At 48.7% G+C, this 26,138-nt stretch overlaps 1 protein-coding gene across 4 annotated transcripts in view; it reads left to right on the forward strand.

The window, feature by feature from the left end:
* The window catches only part of ASCC1 (activating signal cointegrator 1 complex subunit 1), a 34,947-nt gene that overhangs the window by 6,126 nt on the left and 2,683 nt on the right, over positions 1-26,138 (forward strand). For all 4 annotated transcript variants that reach the window (XM_014261661.2, XM_014261660.2, XM_088059459.1 and 1 more), the window contains exons 6-9: positions 5,227-5,363; positions 7,515-7,634; positions 11,776-11,897; positions 13,951-14,030. In XM_014261661.2, the coding sequence (XP_014117136.2) occupies positions 5,227-5,363; positions 7,515-7,634; positions 11,776-11,897; positions 13,951-14,030 (459 nt within the window). The remainder of the gene's footprint in view (positions 1-5,226; positions 5,364-7,514; positions 7,635-11,775; positions 11,898-13,950; positions 14,031-26,138) is intronic.

The following is a 26,138-nucleotide window of genomic DNA, read 5'->3' on the forward strand; positions in this document are numbered from 1 at the left end:
GTGGGCTCATACTCTTCACTTTCATGTCCATCTCTTCTTCTGGTGCCTTGCTAAAGGGAAAATACAATCTTGCAGATAGCACAGCTTAAGAAGTTTACTTTCCTATGCCTTCATGTCATGGGTGTGTATTATCTTAAATCTGAGGAGATAGGAGTTCTTGCTCAAGTTCTCATGGTCCCTTGCACGTCCGTTGTTTCATCTCCAAGAGCAGATCTGAGCTGTCTTTGCAGTCTTGTCTTTCCTGGCAGTCAGGATTTAAGCCCCCGTTCTCCTCCCAGCTGCTTAATTCCATGACATCTTAGGAGCTTCCTATCACCTGACATTAGATACAACTGGAATTGGCCAACAGATCCAGGGACAAGCCAGTGCAGTGCCAGGAAAACCTTTCCCTAGGCTAGGAGCACGATCTCTCCTCATTAGCCAGCAGCACTACCTTTATTAAAGCTCACCTTGATTAAAGGAATGCCCTGCAGGCAGAGGGATGGAAACATGAGCCTGGGAAGGTGTTGGCTGGACAGAGAGTTGGGACCTCGGGCTGGCATCAGTGATGGCCTGGCTCCCTCTGTTGGTTTCTAGTTCCAGTCCTTGTGTGGGACGTGCTGAAGGTACAGTGAGAGAAGCAGCTCTTTGAGGGGCTCTGTAGGGGCTGCTCGTGCCATTGGCTCTGGAGTGAGGCTGCTGCTTTTGGCATGGGGTTTCTCTTGCCCTTTAACCCCTTCTTCCTGGGCTTATGGCTGCTACAGTCCTTTCACTTGGCCTTCCCTGGAGATCTGGCCCTGCTCTGCCTGAAGACTTGGCATCCTGGACTCTATATTTGATCCTTCTGCTCCTCTTCCTCCTCCTCTAGCTGTCTGCCAGCAGGTCCCATGGAGCTCTGTAGTCCCTCCCTATGGCCTTGCCTGCTGCAGTAACCTCAGTCTATCCCATAACACTTGCTGGCCTCTGGCTTCCAGGCTGCCCTGGTGTTGGGTGAGTCTTCCAAGGTCCTTTCTAAGTCCTTTCAGTGTCACATCTCTGCGATGTGTGTTTTATCCATCTTTGCAGGCAGTGCTGTTGTTTGCACTCTCCTCCAGTGTTTTTAATTCTGCAGCACAACAGACTCACACAGGACCAGTCCTTCTCCTTGCAGAGCACTCATTTTTGCTGCCTTCTGGGTGGGTTGCATCTCTGCACCCCTCCATTGGCCCAGTCTCCTCTGGTGATCCTACTTGTTCTCCAAACCCCTCCTCATCTTGTCTGTCACATTGTTTCTCTCTTGCTCGCTCTTAAATGTCAGTTTGCATCTCTGGATGGGGGTTGTCTGCCATCCTCTTAAAAATGTGTTCACAGACTTTGTGCATTCCCCAACTGTTGTCAGTCACATTTGGAAGGAGCTGCCTGGAACATCTGCAAACCTTCACACTCTCCTTGTCTCAGAAAACTGCAGCAATCCAGCTTTGGTCAGAGAAGTGCTGAGACCAGGTACTGGCCACGTTCATCTTCCTCCTCTTGCCTGATCTTCTGTCTGTTCTGTAGTTTTTGTTCTGTGTCTGGACAGCTCCAAGTCCTGTAAGGGCCTGAAATGTTCCTGGCACTGCTTACATCAGCTCCAGAGTTTCAGTTTTCACTTTGAAACGTAGAACTCAGTAACAGGTATTCAGAGGGTTCCATATGTCTAGCCTAGGAATATATAGTGCTTTATTTTTCTGCCCTTCCTTCTCCTGGTATTAGCAAAAGGGTTTCCAGATATATTTATTGCTTCCTGTTAACTGGAGGAGTACAGTGCAGCCCCGTGTGTCTCTCAATCACTCCTCCAGCCGGTAATGCCACTCTAATACCACTTTATCTCACAGCAGGGTCTGCTAGAAAGCACATCAGTAATGAAAAACAGTAATTCAAAACTGTGCCTCGCAGAGCAATAAAAGAGCTTATAGATTTGTCCAAAGCAATGGGATTTCTCGGAATACTTGAGGAAATCTGAATAGGTTTCAGTGACAGAAGTGGGGCGTTTCTCTGCCTGGTGCAAAACATTGCAGGATTGGGTAAACTTCAGCCTTTGAATGAGGGGTAATAATGGTAAGGAAGGGAAAGGACCAGGTGTGTGTGTGTTTGTATGTTGTGTGTGTGTGAGGATCTCTTCTGGCCATTGAGCATTTGTGAGGGACTCTATTTCTCTCTGAAGCAGTTACCATGACAACCATTCATTTATATTTTATAGCGTTATGTTGGTGGGTATATGCTTTCTAAGTTTTTTGTGTGTGTGTGTCTTTAAAAGCTTTTAGAAGATAAACCCTGTGCTGAAATACAGAGCACTTCAGGTGTTGTTCATGTTGTACAGGCAGGACTGCCAGGCAAATGAAGCAGGGCTGAGGGGAGGCTCTTTTAGCTTAATTTAATCTAAATACGGGGACGTGGCTCACCTGGACAGGCTCATCAGTGCTGTGGTGCAGTGGGAGGTCCAGAGGACTGGATGACCTTGGAAGTCTCCTCTCACAATCATGTAGGTGTCAGAGTGAGGAGAACTGAGACGTCTGTCTGAGGATGCAGGTGGAAAAGGGAAGAGACTTTGCAGTAACATTGCTGTGAAAAAATCACAGTTGGGTCTTTGAGAGCTGTGCAAACGCAGCGTTTGCCGGCTGAAGGGGCTGCAGATGTAGCAGGGAAAAGAAACTGTAATATATGGTAACATGTAAATATCAAACATTGCTAATGAGGCCTTGTATCTCAGAGCGGAAGGGACAGAAAGTGGGAGGGTTTTTTGAGCCTGTAGCTCTTCAGTCAATCCTGTGCAAATGCTGTTTTCCTGGCTCGCTCCTTTGTGGATCAGGGTGGCAGAGGGCATGTAGCTGGCATGCAGTATCCTGCTCTTAAGGAAAAAAAAACCTGAAAAACATAAAGCTGTCTGCAAACATTGGGAGCTCTTAAAACAGCAGAGAGGACACAACCAGGGCAGAAGAGCTAAGGAGCTTGATCTGTTGCCTTTTCATGTAGAAGGGCTGAAGTGTGTTGTAGTTTATGGCTTCCCTATTACAGGGTCTTAGATTTGGAGGGACAATGTGCTTGGGCTTTGCAAGGAGTTGGAGACCCCAGATAAAACATTCTCTTGTGGTCCTTCTAAAGAAGGAGAGCCAAAGTAGAAGTCTTTGGTAGCAGGAGGGAGAAAAAACAACTGAGTGGAAATGAGTTGGGTTTTTTTGATCACGACAGGGTAGCGTTAGGGAGAGGCATAGGCTAAAAAGGACAGTCATCACATATGGACAGTGCATAAAGGGATTATTCTTCCTGCTTCTCAATACATCCTAAAGAGCCCAGGTTTGAATTTTTGGAGGGACAATAGGGCATATTCCCATGAGGTGGCTCAGTGATTGATGATCTCACATCATGATCTGGGATTAGAATAATTGAATTCCAGCCTTTTTGCATCCTGGTGAGCAGTATCCAGCCAGGAAAGGCTGTTGAGACACTCTCAGGAACACTGGCTGTTCCAGGGAGAGCCACCTCTGACGTAGCAATCTCTTTTATGTGTGGGAGAAGTGGGATCTGCTGGCCTGTGAAGGAGTAGGGAGTGTAAGCAGGGTTTTGAAGAGCTGCCTGAAATACTAGGGAGTAAACCCAGGAGGATTATCTAGGTCTTGGCCTGCTTGCTGTGCACTGCTCTTGCCTGCTGAGCTCCCCAGCAGCAGTAACATGGCTCGTGGAGGTGGCGTGCCATCGTTTGTCAACTCTCAGCACCTCAGCTCAGGTGTTGAAAACCTCGGGGGAAAATGCTGCTTTTGGGGCAGGGTCATGTTTACAGCACAAGTTGTGCTGGGGCAGAAAATGAGGGCAGGGCTTTGGCTTTCTGACCTGCAAAGGGCTGTGTTCCTGTACCTCATCTGTGCACTCCGTGGGGGTGACCTCGGCCGGTTGTCCGTGGCAAGGTTAAATCAAACCTTCTCCCAGTTTCTGTTACCCAAGCTGTTGTTTTGTGATGGGCCAAATATTCTCTGACTGCGGATATCGCTGGAGAAAAAAGGCTGACGGAGAGAAATCGTGTCCTGTCATGCATGTGAACAGCAGCTTGAATTAAAGGAAGCCACAAAGCTTTTACTGCAGGGAGGGGAAGGTAGGGAGAAGTGAGATGGGGCCAGCCCTGGTTTTTGCCAGGCTGTGGCTGCTGGAGCAAGGCCCTGACCTCTGTTTTGCAGGCTGCCTTGTCCTTAGTCCAGCCCATAAGCTGTGCTGTAAAGAAGGGTCCTGCGTGTGGTCATTAGGCATGAAAAATGCTGAGTGAGATGTGGGGCATTAAGCTCTTGACGGCCTGAGATACTGCAGCATTTAAACGTCTGAAAGGTTTTATTTCAAACTCTGGAGCACAGTAGGAACTTCAAAGCTATTGCTCTCAGCTGGTGCACTCTTTTCAGATGCAGAAAGGTTTCCATGGCCTGGCAGGTTGGCTTCTTCTGGAGTTAAAATTGGAGGTTATTTAATGCGCTGATGGGAAGTAGCCACTAAGTGGAAATAATTGTTTTAATATGGGTGTGTTAACCATCCCTGAGGTATTTTTATGAGTATCCTAGAACAGAATAGCATGTTACTTAAAGCTGGATGCAACCACTGCTCCACCTGGGAACAGTTCCTCCCCAGCAACAACACACAGCTATTCTTATAAAGGGAATTTAAACTTAATTCATCTCTGCAAACTATAGGGCATATGGGAAGAAGAAAAATATAATTATCAGAGCTGGTATTAGCTGTGCTTCTGTTGTGAGGTACAACCTGTGTTTAGACAGGATTTAGAGACCATTTAGAGCTTGTCACTACAGCTGGTCTCAGCTTTATTGCACAAGAAATGGACTTAAGTTTTAAATCTGAGCTGGCTTGCGTTGAGTTCATTGCTGGCAGCAGATGCTGCGTCGGCAGCTGTGGAAGTCTCCTCCCAAAAAAACCCCCATATGTGAGTGAGTGTTGCAGGTCCTGGGTCCTGAGTTACAGCCTGCTATAATGATTTTCCAGGCTGCTGTTCAGCAGCTCTGATGAAAAAGCAGGCAGGGGGCTGTGGTGGGACCGCACCTCACCTGCCAGGCTGAGCTTGCTTCCTCACAAGGCCTGAGAAATTTTCAGCTTTGAGTCATTACCAACCTGACCAGAGATAAAAGGGTTGATGCCAGTGACTCGGTACCTGTTTTCTGTACTCTTTATCCCTGTGGTGGAGCAGGGTGTGTGTGGATGAGCTAAGACACCTCTGTGTGATGGATTGATTTGTAGGATCATGGGGTGAGCAGCAGCCTGTTCCAGAACCCTGCAAAGCTTCACCTGACTCTTGGGACGCTGGTGCTCCTGAACGAACAAGAGATCCAGAAAGCGTGTGACCTCCTGCAGCGATGCAAAGAGGACTTTGTGGAGTAAGTGGTGGGAAAGGGGTGTCATCACCAAGGCCTGCAGAGAGGGGAAAGCAGCACTCTGTCCTGACGAGGAACAGCGAAGAGAAGAGCAGCTCAGTAGTCTCTCTGAACTCTAGAAATTTTAAAAGAAGGCTGAAATGTTTCAAATGAGGCAGTAGAAATCACTGAGCAGCCACAGAGAGTCTTACTATAGGCTGAGCCATCTATAGCTCAGCTCAGACCCTCGGCATTCCCTGAAAACCTGCTCTGCTCACTTCCCTTCCTCACGCACGTCCCTGTTCTTTGTGCATGAGCAGTTTTAGCCGCTGTCCCCTGCCTGCTGCAGAGGGAGGGCTGAGCTCCCTTACCTTTGCACACTGCCTGCAGTGAGCTCTGGCACTTCCCTCCTGCCTCAGAGCAGATGCTGAGGTGTCCTTGACACGCATTCCTGGACGAGGGGAGCTGTGTGCAGGGAAGCCATCAGGAGCCTTGTGAGTAATCGGCCTGAAACGGTCCGTGCTGCTCTGGGAGCGCGCCTGCCTCGCTGCCTCTTAACACCAAGCTGCAGATGTTGGGGCTTTAGCTGCAAATGTGGTCCAGTGACACCGTAATTAGCTTATCTCTGGTCAGCTTAGTAATTGAAGATGGCCTGAGGGAGTGGTTTATTTATTTATTTCTGCAAAGCCTTTGCACACAGAGCACAGATCCTTTGCATTCATTTATTTGTTGCCGCGGTGCATGAAGAATTGGCCACGCTGTGCCAGCTAATATCTGTGGGAATTAATGCACAGCCAGAATTCATACCTCTGCCTTTAAAAGGATGGCTCCAGTTCAGCTGTTGAACAGAAATGCAAGTGTGTTTCCAGGGGGAGGCTCTGAATGCAATATTTGGAAAGTGCCAGCTTCCTCATAAGTGGATTGAACTGATGCCGAGAAAATCATTGCTCCCTATTTCCTTTAGTGAAGGGGGAATCAACACTTGAAGGTAACCTTTAGTTTATTTCCCCTTCCACACCCAAGTAAATATACTTGGAAAATTAATTAGTCTCCCTTCCACCTACATAAACCTGCATTAGCTTTCATTTCCTTTTCTAAAATGCAGGCAGTGACCTGTGAAGGTAGCTGTGACCTTTTTGACCCTTTGTAAAATACATGACCTTTAGTGCTGTTAGTGTGATGTCCATAATAGTACATTTGTGCTGTTTCCCTCCCAGTAACTGTACTGGGAAGGGAAATCACACTCTGCTTATTTCTCTTGGGAATCTTTGCTGAGCACCTCCAAAGCTGAACAGAAGCGAGCAAGGTCAGAGCAATGTCACACTCACCTTGCTAACTCAGCTCGTGGTGTTTGTTACATCTGCCTGCCCAGACAATCCCTGTTCTTTCCATGAGCCTTGGTGTTAAAGGAGGCATCACTTACTCTCATCCCAGCCTCCTGGGATGCTCTGCTGGGAAAGACAAGGAGGCGGTGTGTTGGGAAGCAGATACACTCTACAGAGCGTTTGCAGGTGTGGGAGTGCATATTATATCCTACATGAAGAGCTGGAGCTGATTTTAAACCAGCTCTATTTACTGGTTGGATGTTGCACCCAGAGCTGTGTTCTGTATTGAGTACCTTTCCCAGTAAAAATCAGAGAGCTGGAGACTTTATGGTTGGTCTTTTCACAGGGAGGCAGAAGCCTCTCTGCAATGAGAACTTGAATCATTTACTTCTTGTGGGTTTTTTGGCATGTGGATGGAGATCTTCATGTTGAGGTGGCCTGTGACCACTGACAAGTTGACTTAATGTGTGTCTGAAACACCAAATGTATGAATTTAAATTCTTTTACCACTTGGGGTGATAAGGCAATAGCAGCCATCGCCTTTTGAGTTTTAGGAATTTGGGAGACTTTTTGAGTTTGGGTTTTTTCAGTGCAAACAAGCTGAAAAATAGGGGACAGAAAAGAGCTCCTGAGTGGAGTTCACTGCCCCATAGACTCTGTATAACATTTAAGTCCCACTTAACATGCAATTAGTCAAATTTTGCTTTCTCACTATGGCAAAAAGAGTATCTAATCTTATTCCCATAGCAAACCCATATATTTGTTGTGTGCACGAAGAGCACTCTGTGTTGCATTTCAAGAGCTGGTGTGATGTTTTGCTTTTTAACATTAGAGATTTCTTGGGTTTTAGCCAAATTACTGGAGGCCAGCCCCTGACTGTGGAGGTGGCAGGAGTGGAGTACATGAACGATGACCCTGCCATGACAGACGTCCTTTACGCCAAAGTCCACATGAAGGATGGCTCAGACAGGTGAGTTCCCCATGCTCCTGTCTTTCATTCCTCCCCAGAGTGCCAAGGAAACCCTCTGGAGCTGGTGGGTGCTGCTGGCAGTCCTCAGGCCAGCAGTCACAAAGATGAAGTCGTCCTTGCTTCCTGAACCTGTTAAGGCAGTGATGTGTTTGCTCTTTAAATCAGTCACTGGTGGTGCAGCTGAAGGATGTCATTTGTTTCTGCAGCAGGCTGTCAGGTTGAATAATGGAGTCACGGCTCACACGGGGATAAGATGGCCAAGGAGATACTCCTGAGATGACTTAGAAGGCAGGATGATTTGGCCTCTACTGTCTAGTTCCTCAACCTGCAATCCAGATTAATCTGGACAGCCTGGTGTGTTCTGCAGCACTTAATTATTCTTAAAAGCCAGTTAGCCCAGGAGGTCCTCAGAAGAGCATGACCTGATTACAGGGCTGGATTGTGTGTCTGTAGCAGCCTGGAACGGGTGCTGGGTGTGAAATGTCTTTTGGAGCTGCTGCTGCAAAATCTTGAAAGCTGGTTGGTGACAGCTTGAGTGTTTGTGCTGCTCACCACTGTGGCTGATGGCTGCAGCTCTACAAACAGCACTGCCCAGGATGTAGCAGTGTCTGGACAACCTTCCTTCATCTTGTTTTTGGCAAAGACTACGTCACCAGTGGCAGCACCATCTTTTCTCTTGGTGCTTTCTGGAAGACTGAGGAAACACAGATGGGGCTTGGAGCACCCTGGTCTAGTGGAAGGTGTCTCTGCCCATGGTAGGGTTTGGCACCAGATGATCTGTAACACCTCTTCCAACACAAAGCATTGTAGATTCTATGATGAACATAAGAGCTGCTGTACTCCGTGCTGCTGGTTGCCAGAAATAGGGAAAGGGAGTAGCCAAAAGAGCTTTACCTCCTGTCTCTGAGCCTCAGCCTTCTCTTTGCCTGACAGCACTGCCCTTTTGTTGTCTGTTCCCCTTGCTAGAGGACAGCAGGAGCTAGCAGAGGAGCATGGAGCAGTGCAGCTGGAGGAGGGAGGCTGTGAGCAAGGACTGGCTCAGGGAAGAAGGGATATGTTCTGGCATATCCTTTCCCTGAGGGCTGAGGAGATGGAGGGGGGAGGCCCTGCTTAAAACCACACTTTGAAGGCTGTGTTGAAGTAAGAGATCGGAAGTGGGATAAGGAAATGAGTGGGAAAATGAAAAATGTAAGAACTGCTGAGAGGCAGTAGGAATTGAAGTATTTTCCTTTTCTTGGCTCTTCCACTTTGAAGTCTGTCCTACCCTGAAAGAGGTGAGATAAAAACAAGCGGGGCGGGTAGAGAACCAGGGCAAGGCAGAGATCAGCCAGGAGACAGAGCACAGGGAGAAAGAGGGCAGAAGCACTTGGAAAGATGAGATGGAGACAGACACTGGATGACCCAAATGCCCTTCAGTAGGTTTTGTTGTAGAGAGCATCTAAAATATCAGCTCTGGGAGCTGAGGTCTGGGTCTCTTCTCCTGAGTCTGCCTCTCTCTGAGGTGCAGTGCTTGCCAGTCTGGTTGCATCTGAAAATAAGTCTGTGGCCTGAGGAGCTGGGAGAGGAATGGTGTAGAGCATAAGCAGGGCCTCAGTTGACAGTGATGTCTGCCTGCCTCTGGGGACAGCTTGAATTGTTGGTACTTTCACCGTGCTCTGTTTCAGATGCCAGCTGTATCCTGAGTGGTGAGAACCCACTCAGGCATAATGCTGGGGAAAGTGCTGATGTGCATCAGGGGTGGCAGAGCTGCTTTGGGCAGGGGAGAGAAGTGAGGTCTTCAAATCCACCTTGCCTTGAAACTGAAAACAGCACTCACCACCTCCCCCCAGGAAAGGACTGGTGTCTCCACTCTCCTTGACAGAGATCTGTTAGCTGAGGTTTTGACCAAAGCCAGACCTTGTGCTTAGCATGGCACCTGGAAACTGCTAGGCTTCTCTTCCACAGCACCTGTTTTGCTTTTTGCATAGCAGCAGGCTTCAGGGAGGGACAAGTAACTTGAAGTTTTAATCCTTGGATCAGGCTGGTCCTGCCCTCACCTGCAAATTAATTCACAGAATCACAGAATAGACTGAGTTGGAAGGGACCAACTCCTTGCTCTGGCCAGGACACCCCAACAACACCACTCTATCCCTGAGAGTGTTGTCCAAACGCTCCTGGAGCTCTGGCAGCCTTGGGGCCAGTGACAATTCCCTGCTCAGTGCCCCGCCACCATCTGGGTGAAGCACCTTCTCCTGATATCATTCATCTGGTATTTCTCCCCTTATATAGTTCCTTATCTATTAGCAAGCATCCAGAAAAAACACTTAGCTTTGCAGAGGGGAAAAAAAAAAAGATATTTTTGTGTTGATGGAGAGCAGCTTTTCATGCCTTTGAGATTCCAGCAGGCACTGTGTTGGACTAGCAGTGATTATAAAGAGGGGACAAATGGTGATCTCTCCAGAAAACCCTGCTTTGTCTTCTGGCCTGGGACACAGATCATTGCAGAACAGCTCCTTGAACCTGCTGAAACCTGCAGTGCCTGGCTTAGGGAAATGGGAAAGCAGTTTCTGAGCTGCAAGGCCAGTACTAGAGGAGAGTAGGAGCCACGTGGCTTCCTGCGCTGGATCAGACTGCTGCAGCCTGTGCTGGAGAGAGGTGTGTGCCTTCCTGTCTCATGCAAGATGTCCTGTTAGCTCTGTGTAGTTCCTGGCATGGCTGAGGGGTGGAGTTCCTTCCTGATCTTTGGATGATCTTGATCAGCTTAAGCTGTAAAGCAGGAGATTTGATTTATCCTGACTTAGCTTGCATAACTGCAGACAGAATTAGGGGTTGGCAAGCCCTTCTGCACATATAATGGCTCAGACTGAAAGAGGGATCATGCTCTGATGCCTCCCACATGGCAAATAATTTCCATTATAATTCATTCTAATTTGTTTTATTTCCTTGATTAACTTTATAACGTAATAAAGCACCATTTTCACTTGAGCTATTCTCTGTTAATTTGTTTTAGTATTGTCTGTAATGATATTCATTTAATCTTTGTCATTGCTAATTTTAAAAATCACTGAAGTAAAGCCAGAAAATAGTAGAAAGCCATGACAATTGGTTGTTTGAGAGTCTTGAAATGGTCACATGGGGCTGGCAGCCCGTGAGGGGCAGTCCAAAGCCAGCAGTGGGGTCAGAGCTGGCATCCAGAGCGTGGCAGCCCCAGGCTCTGGGGATGGGCCACACTCTGCCGCAGCTGAGACACCAACATGGAGCAACTCTCACGGAGCAGAAAGCTCTCTGATCCCTGGGACGTGCTGAGAGAAGCTCAGATTCTTCTGCATGGACTTAATACCCCCTGGCTTTTTTTGTTTTGGAGATGGGAAGCTCTCATTCTGGCGTATCCTCGCTGCCTTTGGTAAGAATCAGGCAGAAATTTTTGTGGCACAGCAGCAGCCTGGAAGTTCCTTCAGCTCCTTAGACATGAGTACATTGCTCTGATCCCTGCTCCTGCTGTCTGTCCTAGGATGGGTCTGCCCTCAGATCCTGACAGTCAAGGCCAGACACAAAGGTGGGAATAAGTCCTTATTAAGGACTGGATTTTGCTTGCTCAGTAGCTCCAAAGCTGGACTGTTCACCAGAATGTGCTGACTGAGTTTGTGCCCCCCCCTGTCACCACATTCTGGGCTCTCCCAGAAAGCAAGCCCAGTGACTGGGTTGCTTTTCTGGGACAGAGAGGATCCGGGCTGCAGCAATCCCTGAGCAGATCCTCTGGGAGTCAAGGTGCCCAAGCCCCTGCGGGTGTGCAGATTTTAGCATTTGCAAGGAGAGTCACATTGTGTTTCCTGGCAGTAGAAAGATGCATCCTTCAGCTCCCAGTAACATCTGTCACTGTGAGCAAGCTCTCTGCTGTGCTAAATCTGCCCTTCCTCGTGGAATATTTGCAGCAGAAGCGATCACAGAGGAAGCTTTGCACAACAGTCAGAACTTTTTGCATTAGAGCTGAATCCTGATGCCTCTGCTCACTTTCCATCAGGGACTAGCTAGCTCCCTTTCCTGTGTGCATGCAGAGACTTCATTTCACACTTGCTGCCCTCCTGGCTGAAAAGCCAAAAGCTTATGATGCAGAGGCTCCTTGTTTTACATGGCCCTGTTCTTTCTCTTTGTGCCTTCCCAGATTGCAGATGGTCGCTGATCAGCTGGTGGAGCGGTTTGTGGCCTCTGGCCTGATGCTTAAAGAATGGGATAGGGTGAAGCTGCATGCCACAGTCATGAACACTCTCTTCAGGAAAGATCCAAGTACGTACAGAGCCTTCATCCTTGCTGCTAAATACATTTAAAGTAATCCCATTCCTCAGCAGACACTTTTGTTGTTTGCTTTTTCAGTGTGGTTTTTTCTTACCCCACAGGGCTGGGGGGGGGAGATGTCTGCAGATAAAACCCAGAAGAAAATTTAAAAAGCAATGAGCAAGAATCATAGATTCAAAAACTTGTCACCTAGTAGCACTCATAGTATTTGGGCTAGGGAAAAATACAAGTTCAAGTAGAATCATAGAATATTCTGGGTGGGAAGGGACTCACGTGGATCATCCAGTCCAGCTCCTAAACACCCCAACAATCCCACCCTGTGCCTGAGAGCGTTGTCCAAACACTCCTGGAGCTCTGGCAGCTTTGGAGCTCTGACCATTTCCTGAGGAGCCTGTTCAGTGTTCCCTCTGAGGGAAGAACTTTTTCCCAATATCCAACCTCCCCTGGCACAGATCCAGCAATGCCCCTGGGTCCTGCCCCTGGCCACAGAGAGCAGAGGTCAGAGCTGCTCCTGCACTGCCCTTGGTGAGGAAGCTGCAGACCCTGGGGAGGTCTCCCCTCAGTCTCCTTCAGGCTGAACAGAACAAGTGACCTCAGCTGCTCCTCATGGAGGTGAGATCTTGGGCTCTCTGTGTCCCGGTGTTAAAATGAAACTGGGTAACAACTCCATGTGTCGTGCTAGCCTTCAAACAAGATGAAAACATAATCCTCTTTGGCTAACTTAGAGATTGCCCATTTCTTCAGGAAAGCAATTCCATTGTCTTTCTCCTTAAATCAGATGCAGACGGCTGCAAAGCTGAATGCGAGCTATTCTTGAGTGTATGGCGTCTGCTGTCTCTGCCAAAAGATTGTCTGCTCTGGCTGTCTGTAGCATCGTTCTGATCACATTACTTTATAAAGCAGCCCTAAAAGCATCAGCTTAGGGGAGGAGCAGTGTGTCACAGCCTGGTTCTCCCTGTGCAAATGTGCGTGCTCTGGCACGGTGGCCCCTGTGCACCGCAATAGGTTGTGTCAAGAATTCTTTAGTTGTTGCCTCTCTGAATCTCTGCGGGGACTGTGGTAACAGCAGGTGATTTGTGTCATCGTTTTCTGGGCAGCCTTTGGTCTGACTGCTGAAGTCAAACATACCCAGGGTGTAGAAACCCTGTAAAGATGGGGTTCAGCTCTCAAACCGAGCCCTGATGATGCGATCCCAGAGTGCTGATGGGAGGGAGGCACATGGGCATCCCGAGTCTATATCCTGCACAACCCCATGAGGCACGCAAGGCATTCAGACACAATGGGGAGAGCATTCCGCCAGCGTTCCGCAGGCAGCCATACAAGTCTCTTTGTATTCCATACAGGATTTGAACAGCAAGCTGGATGTGAGTGGGACTTCATAGTTAATGATGGAGATGAAAAAGAAATACTGAATATATTCACCGAGCGAGGCAGAAGTCCCGTGGAACGGGCAGATCATGTACTTGGGGATTTATATAAAAAGCCAGACGTGCTCTGGGGAGAAGGATCTCAGACGTAGGCTTTTGGCAGCTGCTGTAGGCCTGGGTTGCTATTCTGAATGTCTCTGTGTGTGTGGCTGCGTGCCCACCCCGCAGAAGCATCCACACCACACGGGTGGTGCAGGCAGCAGAGGTTTGTGGCGGTGCCGTCCGCGTCCTGCCTGGCATTGTGCTGGCACGCTCAGCCTGGAATTTGGTGCTGTTCCAGGCCACGCAAGTGCTGTCTCTCATGCTGACATGGCAGGATGTGGGATGAAAACGAGACAGAGAGAGAAGCAGGTGTGTTGCATTGAGCAGTCAGCCCTAGAGAATCACCACGGCAATAGCTGTGATTTAGGGCCTTTCCTCCAGGTAACAGAGGTGATCCCAATAGAGGCACCAATTCCAGCCCTTTTCCTCCTAAAATTCAAGTGGAAGTGGGGTTTTCTGCATTGGTTTATTAGCTGGCAGCTGATTTTGGGGAGGGACAGAGTGGGAGGGTGAAGTACAGCACACAGAGGTCTCCTATCCGAAGTTCATTCTGCTGGTGGCTTTTCTCTCTACAGCTGAAGAACGAAACAACACAATGACTGGTAAATCATCTTTCAAGGAGAGGGAGTCATTTAATGGCCAAAATATCCTCAAGGTCAGTATGAAACAATTAGGGAAATGGAGCCAGCTATGGATATTGTATAGCCTAAAGAGGTCAAAACACCTCTTCAAGACTGCTTTTGTCTCAGGCTTATGGGATCTCCTGAGGGCCGGGGAGGGTGGGGAGGGGAATCTGTTTAGAAAATAAACAGTCCAGATCACTCATAATTGGGAGCATTACAGTGTTTAACAGGAGCATTCCTAAAGCTGCTGAGGCTCAGAGCAGGAATATGAAGCACGAATGCTGAGTGGGTGTTCGTGTTGTCGTTTACTTCACTCCTGTTTTACCCTGGAGACTCAGGCTCGAGTTGATTCTCAGCCCACCAGAAAGAAGCACTTCGTTGCTCTTGTTCTACTCATATATATTTATGAAACTAAACCCCACTCTGATTTCACTTACTGTTTTCTTACTGTTTTTAATCTCTGCTATTGATTTGCTCCAGAAAAATAGCGGGTAGTGGCAGGGAGTCCCACCAGGATCTGAGGGCTTTGGCAGTGATCAGAGGGTAGAAAACATGATCCCCCAGACTCTGGAGGTTGGGTAAGGCTCAAAGGAGAAGCATGCTGCAGACTCCCAGGCTTTGCCAACCAGGTTTGGGACTGCAGACAGCCTCTGCTGTTCATCCAGATGGCTGTGGCAGACTGGTGCCGTGGTGCTTGACCCCTGCAAGTGTCCAGAGAGAAAAGAGATGCACAGAGGAGCAGAAATGGAAAACAGCACTGGCTTGTAAGCAAATCTGCAATCCTCATTGTGTTGAGAGGATTTGTTGCAGGCTGCTCTGATAAGAGGGAGTGAGGACAATGCATGGATACATTTGGGAACCTTAAGAAGATATTCTGGCAACAAAGAGTCATGAGAGAGGATACAGGCTGAGAGGGAGCTGGACAACCCAGAAGGACTTTAGAGCCCTCCCAGAGGAGGGGAAGAGTGCTCTTTATTTGTATTTACAGTCTTAATAATGTATCAGGCAGTGGATGCAGGGGGATGTGAAGGCAGGGAGTGGAACTGATGGATCTCTGTACAGAGGACAAACAAAGGGACGAAATTAGGTTAAGCTCTCATTGTCCTCAAACGGTCTGTGCAAGCATGGTGTCATGACTCAGCGTCACCACGTGTTGAGTGTGCAGTGTGAGACTGCAGTATTGCAAGCTGGAGCAGGGAAGCTACAGCCCTGGTCCCTTTATTGATGTGATCTGCAGTTTTGGATAGCTCCAAGTGTTGGGAGAGCCAGCTCTGGAAGGGGGAGGAGGTGTGTGTCAGGAGCCCTGAGTGCCTGCAGGACTCTGCTTTCTCTTGCTTGTGTTAAACTTGTCCTCAGGCTTTAAAGACACATAAAATCAAACTCTGGGTCTTCCTCCGTGCTCTCATCCCAAGCCGTTTGTGACTGAGAAGGTATTAACGGTGCTCCCTCTGCTGGTCACACCATTTGTGGGGGCTGAGGACCTGGGGAAGGGTCTTGCCGTGCTTGGAAGTGCAACTGCTCTCCTTCCGAGGTTCCTTCTTATTCTTGATGCTCTCAGAAATATGAGCCCGATGCATTTTTAAAGCTCCTAATTGATTTTGTACTGACGTAGAGCCAGAAGAGCTGCTGGCTGTTTGGACTGCTGGTAATTACTTCAAAGCATGTCTTGCCACAAGAAATGTCATCCTCCTCTCCCACCTCCACTACATTTCCTAACCTGCCCGCTTCGTATTTCCCTTTGGTCTCCCACGTGCCTGCAGCAGAGCGCCCGTTGGCATTAATTAATTACATGAGTCATAAATAGCTCCAGGCTTCTTACCGGAGGAGCCCAGCCTCAGTGAGCCACTGATGCTTCCAGCATGACCTTGCAGGGACGTGCCAGTTCCCTCCCAGCCTGCTTTTATATCCATTATTTATCTTGTGCCGGGGAGGCTGCCCTCTCGCAGAGTGGCTTCGTTAACTTTTGCACCAGCATCTAAACGCTGTTAATGAATATGGCTGCAGTTAGGCAGGCTGGTGGGAGGGAGAGCCATGTGCCCTGCATGTGATTCCAGGCGGTGGGACTGCGCTGAGTGGCTGTGTTCCCACTTGGAACGCTAACAAAGCATGGCTGCTGGTAGGAGGGTAAGTGGGAAAACTCAGGTTTCATCGCTCTCATTCCCATTGTGCAGGGACAGAGGCTCAGGGCAGGACTGGAGCTGTCAGAGCAGGGAGCACGATGGAAGTGCTGTGGCTGAGGCTCCCCGTGGTCAGAGCTGAGGGGTGTGTGTGTGTGTGTGTGTGTGTGCAGATGCACTGGCAGCACATGTTTGCTGATAACATGCCTGCGCTACACCAGGCTCCAGCTGGTATTTTGCTTTCGGCTGAACTAATCGGAATTTTATTTAATAATCCTTTGTTCTACCCGTTCCACAGAGTTTAAACATACACTCCTATTTGTGCTAATAAATGGTTGTGCAGGCCGGTACCTTCCCACACTGCTCAGAAAATAGATCCTGTAGGATGACTTGCGTTTGGGAGTTTAAATTACTTCTGTCTTGAAGAATATCCCTAAAAATGGCTTCCTGGCATAGGTGCAGCTGAGAGCCCAAGGGGCTGTGTGACCCAATAGATTTATGTCCAACAAAGCTTTGACTGCACTTCTCTAATCTAGTCCCAAAAAGCTGGGGATGCTTCATGGACCGCTTCATACGGAGAGATACAGATTCCTTCTAGGCAAAACCGTGCTCTAGTCAGGAGCAAAGCGGCTCATCTCTCAGAGAACAGAGGGAGGAGGCAGCAATTCCTGGCTGGAAGGCCCCGGGCCCGGAGGAGAGGCTGGGTTGGCAGCTCCCTGCCGTGTTCCCCGCCGTGTCCCGGCGGTGGCCGCGTGCCCTGCGCCGCAGCTGGCACAGCGCTGGCACGGAGGCGGCCGGGACAGCTGCCGGCATCTCCGGAGACGAGGCTGCGCTGCCTCCGGGCTTTTATTTATTTTTGTGTGGTGAGGGGAAAAAAAAACCCAAACCAAACAAAAAAACAACTAAAGCTGCAGGGAATAAATAAAAAGGAAAAGAAATGCAAAAGGCCCAACTGGCCAAAAATTCCTGGTGCACGTTTGAGGGAAAGGAAGAAAACCACCTGGGCTCTCACTGGGTCAAAATGGAATGGATTTTGGCTTGTGTTGAGGTCTGAGATGTAAATGAATGGCCTTTGCCACGTTCAGACAAGAAGGAAACGAATTTTGAGTGCAGAAAAAGCTGAAGCCTGGCGCTTAGCACAGATCCGTGCATTAACAGCTTACAAGATTAAATATTGCGGGAACAGCTACAGAGGTACAGCAGCAGAAAGCTGCACATCTTATGTCTTACAGCATTAGGGGAGACTTTAAGCTGGGATGGAAGACTGGGAACGGGATCAGCCAAGGTGGTGACACATGCTGCTGTGCCCTGGTCCAGCAGTGGGGCTGCAGGAGTGCCCAGGGAGGGCTTCTAGGTCACATAAGGCATCATTTGATGAGGCTCCTTCTCTTTCAAGGCCTGCATGAGTGTATTGAGTTATGGCACCGAAACTGCTTTCACTGGGAGCAGGGGGAAAGTGCATTTACTGGCCAGTGGTGTTCCCTGTCACTGTGCCTGTCCTGCTGGGCAGGAGCAGTGCAGAGGCTGTGCCATGCAGCAGTTCAGCTCAAAACATCTGATGCAATGCAGAGGTACAGTGGAAAAGAAAAACCTTGGCCTGAATAAACCCCTGACCCCTCAAAATACCCCAAACCTACCAAGCTCTAAACAAATGAACACCTGCCCCTGTGCAGGGCCAACTCCACTTGCAGATGGAGGAGTGTGTTTCGTGTTCTGCAGCCATTGGAACCCAGGCCTTTTGTGTAATTTTTGTTTGTGGGTTTAAGGAGGCTGAGTCTTTTCCTGATGTGTTTCTAAGCTGAGGTGAAATCAAAGAGCTAAAGAATGAGCTGGTGTTAGGTGAGGAGCAAGACTTCCTGGTGTTCAGAAAGGGTAAGAACACCTTGTTATCCTCAGCGAGGTGGTAAAGATGTAGATCCGAAGCAGGACTGACAGCTGGAACAAATACCTAACAGGAGGTGGCTGCTTGGGAAGTTTGGAGTTAAAAATACCAAACAAAAAATCCACTGGGGCGAGGAGAGACTGAGTAAGAGATCGTGGTGCAACATCAGTATCTCAGAAACAAGCCAGTGCTCTCCTCACCTCGTTTTTACAGAAGAATCAAAAGCAGAAATGAAAGGCTGTGATGCCACTTTGCAGAGGGGAGAATTCCTGCCATTACCAAGAGGTACCGGAACAATCGAGGGGGCTCAGCAGTGTGCAATTAGAGCAACAGTGGGATGGGAGGATGTGACAGTTGAGCAGATGAGACTGGAGATCAGTTTGTATAATCATGGGGGGGGGAAAAAAAAAGGAGATTAGATTGCGTTTGCTGTGAAAATGCTTTCCTGCGAATTATATTCTTCAGAGGGAGAAAAAGCCATATTCACGTTATTTGCATTTGATGAAACAGAAATCTCAAGTGGCATTTGAAAAATGAGAGTAGACAAAGGAGGGAAAAGATCTTTGTTGGAGTGTTTGGGCCTTGGAGGCAGTGTTGGAGGTTTTGGGGGAAGGCTGAGCCACTGCACTGAGGAGAGCACAGTGCAGAAGGTTTGTGCTGCTTTTGCATGACAGAGATCTCTGGTGACCTTACCAAGAAAAGAAGCCTTTTTTTTTTCTCTCAGAGGTGCTCTACACCCCTCTGACTAATTTTAGCAGGAATTGTGACTGCTGGAAGAGGGTTTGTTGAGAGTCTCTGAATCCTCTTGTCCCTGCACCGCTGCACTCCCACCCAGGCCAGCAGCTGAGCCTTTTGGAGGTTCTGTGGGCGCCTCTGCCTCCCACCCGGTGAGCATCCCACCTCCTCACTTCCCAGATCCCTGTTGTGCCACCAGGACAGCGTCACCTCTTTGATCTTAAGAAGATGATTTTTCTCTGTGGAGCTGGCAGGGGTTGAATTACAGCAGCGCCTTAATAGAAGGCAAGGACCCAGCACATTAAATGCAAAAAACCCCAACCCACTGATTAGCAAAAGTAGGCAGTTCATCCCAAAGGTGCCATGACCCTTCTGCTGGATAATTTTCTGTGTCTGTCTGAATTAATTTACTGGCTCTGTAGCTAGACTCCTCCTCTTGGTGTTTGATGGGCGTAATGAGAGGTCACTCTGAGGGGAGCTCCTTGTCCTGGTGTTCCCGGATGTGTCTCAAGCCTCCTGCCATCTCTGCAGCAAAGGCAAAGCCCAGCTCTTAGAAACTGTTGCTGCATTTGCTGTAATAGGAGCCGTGGGAATGAGGCTTCTGTGGAGAAATGCAGTGTTTGATTATTAATTTCTTTAAGTTGTACTGTAAATCCCTCACATTTGAGGTGTAGGTCCGGGGTCTTACCAGATCCTTGAATTTGCTGAAAGGGTTTTTATTCTTGTCTGAAAGACATGCAAAAATCTGGTAACCTCCAAATGTCCCACTTGTATTTGTTTCTTAGTTTGCAGAATGCCTTTCACCATAGCAACTGGGGTTTGATTTCCTGAAGCACATGAATTTTCATGGATTTGTGATGGGGGGAACAGACCCAAAACTGTGAGCTAAAGCAAAGGATTTGCAGCGTGGCAGTGGCAGGAGCACCACTAGATTTGGCTTCTGAGAGGGGGGGGATCCTGGAGGGAGGGGAATTCAGCTGAACAAAGGCCTTCACCCAGCCCTGAACGGTTCTATTAGAAAAAAAATCCAGCCTGACAGATTAATTTAGACTATTGCTGAATGTCACCCTCCCCACTGCTGCATCACCCTCTGGCAGCTGAGGTGGCTTTGCTCCAATTTTATGAAGAGCTGAGGTTTCACATGGCAGCAGTCAGAGAAGGATCAGCTGCTTCCATATTCACAGAGCTGGAAACCTCGTCCTCATCCCACCTGTGGAGGTCAGGAGGGTGTTAGGGCAGCATGAAATATACTCTGAGGTCTGCAGGTGAAACCCAGCTGGGGAGAGGCAGGAATATTGCACAGGTGAGTAGGAGGGAACAGAGCTCCAAGCAATGTTGGGGAATCAGGAAGAAGCAAACAGGCAGCTGTGAACAAGGACAGGTCCAGGAGGGAGGATGGAGAATGCCTCAATACCAGCCCAGCAGGCCAGGCTCTGGCTTGTGGGGGGCTGCTCCAGACTGAGTCAGTCTGTGGAAATAAAATAAAAAGGCAAATGCCTTTAAATTAAACCTCTGACTACGCTTAGCTGAATGTTTTGGTTACAATGGATGGGTGCAAAGAGCCCAGGGGACAACAGTAAGGTAATTGGAAGGGTAGAAAATGTCTACAAGCTGGGGCTGAAAGAGTTGATTTGAGGCTGGTAAAGGGAAGGAGGGCAGCACGTAGGAAAAACTCTTGAAGCATGGGAATGCTTTTGCCAGTAGTGGGATGATGAAGTGATAAATAATGGGCTTAAATTGCAGCAAGGGATTAGGAAAACCCTTGTAAAGTGGAGGATAAGGAAGCACTGCTCTAGAGGAGATGGGAAAAGGGGGTTCTGGTTGTTTTGAGGGAGCAGAGATGTAAATCTAGGATCTGCCATCACCAAGCTTCTCCTGCCTTGGAGAAGGGGAGGATGGTGGAGCCAATGACCTTCACTGATCCTTTCTTCATTTTGTCACTTCATGAGTCCTACATGGATTGCATGCAAAACACCCATGAGATGGCATCTGTGAATGTACCAAGAGCTTCTTGGCGTTTACATGGCATTTACTTTGGCTCAGGAAATAAAAATATATAAAGGAAACCTCCCATCATGCGCCGTGGAGCTTTCTCTATGAACTTGCTGCTTCTTATATTGGTGGTACTTTGCCAGAGAGAGATGGTCATGTTGTTTCCAAGGCACTGCACCAGTGATTTAATGGTAAGGGATTTTCCTGTGCCATAGAGGAGATAGCCCTGACTTGGGTATCTCCCAAGAGAGAGGCCACTGGGGCTTTTATGACACAAGATTTTCTTTCTCCTGAAGTCTGTCTGCTTTATTCTCCCTAAGGGAGATGAGGTGAAAAGGTCTCCGCTGCTGCCTTTTATATCTTGCCAGAGGCTGGAAGAAAAGGAGAGGGGAAGGGCTGTTCCTTGCATTATCCATGTGGAAGGACTGGATGCTATATTGGGGTTGGAGAGACACTCCAGAGCCAGCTGCACACTTGCAGAACAAAACAATCTGCAGCCTTGTGCTGGTGGTGACAGCCAGGTGACAACCAACCTCTCTGTCCTTCCTACCCATCTTGCACCCTCTGCACAACATTTTCCAAGACTGTAACACCTGAACAGCCTTGGAAAATGTTGGATGCCCAGCCAACCATTCTTTAAAAAGCCATGGAAAGGAAGCAGTTGCTAATTTGAGGAGGAGGTTGGGAATGCTGGGAAGAGCCTCCTCTCTGGATGAATGCCTGCCTACCTGCTTTTCCTATGCTTCTCATGCATTATTCCTGGCAGGCTTCCAAGCACAATGAAATCTCTGACAGATAATCATTGGCAGAGTGGTGTCCAGGGTGAATAACACAGGAATCAGGTATTTCTTTTTTTGGCACCAAATTGTTTCAGGAAATTTTGAATGTCAAAAATAGAAGGAAGAAGAATCTACTTATTTAGCAAAGTCCTCAGATCTTGACAATTTGCCTGGTTATTTATCATCTTCTGAGAGCCACCAGGTGATTTGGTTTTGGGGTTTTCTGTCGTAATTTGGGGGAGTTTGGGTCACAACTGGGATGGAGTTTGGTGAATTTTTTGGGATGAGGAAAAAAGAGCTCTGCCAGCACATACTGCAACCTGGGAGCTGTGGCAGCTTTGGAGATAACAGCCTTCTGGAGAGGTCCTGGCAGGTCTGTGTGGGAGGCTGCAGGACTGAGGTACATTAAACAAGTAGGTGGAATCCCAAAAGCAGGATTGGAGTCTGTGGTTGTGCCAGCAAAGGAGGGTAAGCAGAAGAACTCGGATGGACAGAGTTCCCTGGAGTTCAGCCCACTCTCTTAGAGCCCATCAGTGTTTCTGAGTGTTACTTGCACGTTTCAAAATTTAATTTTTTAAGATTTTTAATCTTGCCATGTTTTTGCTACTTCCTCCCATCAGTCCTTTTTGCCTGGTGCTGGTATCAGTAATCCAGCACTCTGCCAAGCAGTCAGCGCCTTCCTGTTGTGTCTGGCATGGGAACTGCGCATTGTGCTTTAGCCAGATGATTTGGAAGGGTGATTGTTCCCTGCTCTTCTCCAGTGTTTTCCATCCCAAGCTGTGGGATACAAACTTTAATTCAAATATATCACCCCGTACGAGATGGAGAAATTTCCAGGGGAGAGCGCAGAAAGTCTGCAGACAAACAGGTTTTGTTGCTCTGTGTTGAGGCACCTCTTCAGAAACACCACTTAATTTTTCTCCATGCTTGTCAGCGGATGCCTGGGATTTTGTTTGTTCCTCCCCTTCCCTGGAGGGATAACAGCACCATAAAATGCTGATTTCCAGCGGAAATCTCCCAGCTTTCCGAGCCTGTTCCCTCGTTGCGCGCTGGGGCTGTGCTGCCGGCGGGCGAGCTGGTGAGTGTTGTCACTTTGTGCGGAGCAGCTGAAGCTGTAAAGCCTCCAGCTCCTCCAAAGCCTCCCTTTAATCTCCTGCTTGGAGCTCTCCGTGCGCTGCCGTGGGCTGCCAGACCCCAATTCCCAGCGCTGGGTTGTCCGTCAGCGTGATCCTCCTGCACGTGCTCTACCATGGAGGCCAGTGGTGCTCAGCCTGTTCACACCCTTCCTGCATGAGATCCTGGGGTGGATGAACATCTTCCAGCCAGGAGAAACAGCAGAGGAGGGATTGCTGGTGTCCCACACTCAGCATGGACCGGGCAGAGGGAATGACAGCGAGCTCATCCACAGCCGTAGGCTCCTGGAGCTACGAGCCTCCTCCTCCTCCCAGCCTCTCTGAAGTTGTTAATTTCTGTGTTTGTTCCAGATATGGAAAACAGGACCCTCCCTCAGCTCCCTGCCGAGGGCAGTGGGGTTTGTGAGGCGGATTGTCACAGGCTATAATGACATTACACGGCGCTGCTCGCCCGCAGCGCTGAGTCACCGGGGACAGTTTTGTGCTGTTGATCTATAATAGCCCAGTCCTAAGGCATTGCTTTCTGGGGCTGGAGTTCACAGCAGAACTCCCTGCAGTCCAGGGAGGTGTGTGTGTGTGTACATCCATTTTATCCCCTTGTTAGTGGGAATTTTTAATTGGAAGGCATTGCAGTGGGTTGTTGTTCCCTCGGCATTTCCGAGGTTCTCAGCAGAGCTGCTTGGACTTTTTATTGATTCAGGATGGGTCTTTTTTTGGCTGACTACTGTAAACGACGTAAGGCTTTAAAAACTGATCAATAACCCTGATGGTAGTGGCAAAATCCGGGCCAAGGCAGCGTGAATACAAGCCAGAGATTACGTGAAGGAAGTTTTAAATACCTCTGACTCCCTTCCTTTCCGTGGACTTACTTTGTCCTCCCACTTCCCAATGCTTCTTCAGCCGAATCCATTAATATTTCTCATGCTTGTTGAGCCCGTGACGGGTGATTTAAAAGCCCCGGTTTGCGTTGGCACCTCCGCTCTTTATAACCCGAGCTGAAACACATCGCTGCTGTCCTTATGTGGATTAGCTGTGATTTATTGCTGTTGTTCCCAGGCTGGAACACAGAGGTGCTGTCTCATTCCAGGAGGGTTGTCTGTGGGAAGCGAGCCCCCCGAGGAGGACAGCTTGACAAACACCCGCGCTTTGGAACACGACATCATTTAGGCGCCTGTTTTAACTTCTTCATTGAGGAGTCATCCTCCTCCTTGCCTCAGCAAAACCTATTTTACAGGCTTAAAAAGGGGAAGAAAATTTGGCAAAAAGGCATCCTGGGTTTGATCTGTTGCTCTGCCTTTGATAAGGAAGTTGTTGTGGTTTAAGGGTTGAAGTTTGTATGAGCGGGTTTGCAAGGAGCAAGCGGTTTGATATGTGATTCCATCTCTCCCAGAACAAGTCTCCAACCTCTTGCCTTCCTTCAGAAAGTGGCTGTCTCATCCCAAGGGAGGTCTGCTGGATAATTTGTGGGTAACTGAGGAGAACAGACCTCAGAGGGAGAAGGGTTTCCAGCATCTGAACAAAATTGTCTTAAATGGGAGAAAATGTGGTGTCAGAAATGACAGTGGTGTTGCTGGCTTTTCCTGCCTCAGGATAAACGACTTTGGGAGGAGAAGTGGAGGAAAACTTGCTTTCTGGGAGCTACCACAGGCCTTTCATCATGATCTGAGTGGTGTGTCCTTGGACCCAGTCCCCAGGACAGGAGAGGGGGAGAGAGGAGCACTTGGGCCTATGGTAGTTTGCAGGCAGACCTGTGAAATGTGGGTTATCCATCATCCAGTTCTCTTCTCTTGGGAACTCATGGCTTTTGGGGAGGGCAGTGTGGCTGTAATCTCTGCCATCCCCCACAGATCCTGGGATGCTGCTGCTGCCACTCTTCAGGCACCTGCTCTGTCCCCGTGGGTGATGCAGGCATCCTCACTGAGCGTTTCCCAACCTTTGGCTGTGGCTTGTAAGGCAGGACATATCCCTGGAGCATTTTCTTGGAGGTGCTGGGTCTGGGGTTAAAAGTTAACAGTGCTCTTTCCTTATTCTATTCTAATTCAATTTGGGAAGGCAGCAGGGAGACACAGGGCACTTAGTCCTCTAAGTGCTATTCCCTTGATGGGAGTTAGTAGCTTGCACTGCATGCGTGGTGTTGATTCTGTAAGCTGACCTTTACCTCCATCAGGTTCGTTCTCATTTATAATACTTTAAAAAAAAATAAAAACTCCCAACCTCCATCCTCTTATTTATTCCTTGGGCATCGAGGACATAAATCCTTTGGTGTGTTTGGATTTATAGAATTACTGTGCTTTTGCTGAGCCTTGCGTCCCACTCCAATCAAATGACACGGCTCTGCGGGCGATTGCGTTTCTCCTCCCCTGCCTCCCTCCTGGCTGCTCCTGATCCACGTCTCCTCGTGTTCCCTCCAGCCTTTTCAGGGCAAAGTGGGCCCTTGGCAGCTATAGGAAAGGATGGGAAGGGGAATCTGCCAATGTTCAGTTGCTTCTGAAGGGCAAGAACCTCCAGGTACCTTCTTTCCTGGTGCGGAATAAAAAAACGCTAAGATGCTTTCCCAGGAGGCATTTCATCAGCTGTGCTCCAGGGCTCCTCCGAAACCAGAGCGTTTCCGTGGTGGCTGAGGAGAGGGGGGAGTTATAAATATCTTTCTTGGCTCTGCTTGGCTTCTCCTCAAGATAAATAGAAGTGAAAGTCAAAAGCAGAGGCTTGGCTCTCTTCAGTCTCTTCCTGAGTCCCCAGGGACCGGAGTGCAGGATGCTTTCGTGATGGGAAGCCACTTCCTGGTATCTCAGAGGTCTTGGAGGATTCCTGGTGTCTCAGAGGTCTTGGGGGATGATGTTTGAGGGGCCTCTCTCCACACTGCCTGAGGCAGGTCTCAGATGTGCAGTGATCTCCGTGCCTGGAGTCCGGTGGCTTCTGCTGTGGGAAGCCTCAGGGAGCGCAGGAGCGTCGGCGAGAAGCCGGCCTGAAACAAGAGCAGAAAAAAGTGTCTGTGGTTGTCCTCTAAATCTTGTAGCATGTTTACTCTCAGAAAGTACAGCCACATTACCAAAAATCAATAGTTCCAGCAGCGTTCCTCCCTGGGAAACACACAGCTGCTCGAACACACGGGAGGTGGTGAGTCTTATAAAAGCCAAGGGAATACAAAGTGCTTTGGTACAATGGCTTTGCTGCACTTTTAGCAGTGGACAAATGGAGGGCCCTTGACCTGGGCAGTGTCCTCTGGGGCTTCCCAGTCATCCTTCTGCTGTGATGTGCCTGAGGCTCTGTGAGGCAAACAGGGCACAGGGTTTGTCTCATTAACTAGTTTTGGCTTTGAAGTACGTGAGTTTAGTAGGAAAACCAGGTTGTGATGTGCAGCAGTAACATAAAATTCTTCCTCTGGTTATTTTGTGGAAAAGTTTGACTTCTAGCGCTGCTGATGGGGTCTGGCACGTCCCAGCATTTAATTTGTTTTCTTTATAGAATCCTGGAATGGTTTGTGTTGGAAAGGATCTTAAAG

The sequence above is a fragment of the Pseudopodoces humilis genome, chromosome 9 (genome assembly GCF_049639895.1).
Source record: "Pseudopodoces humilis isolate 2021_Gansu_Grassland_sample_001 chromosome 9, ASM4963989v1, whole genome shotgun sequence".
Classification (NCBI taxonomy): Eukaryota; Metazoa; Chordata; class Aves; order Passeriformes; family Paridae; genus Pseudopodoces; species Pseudopodoces humilis.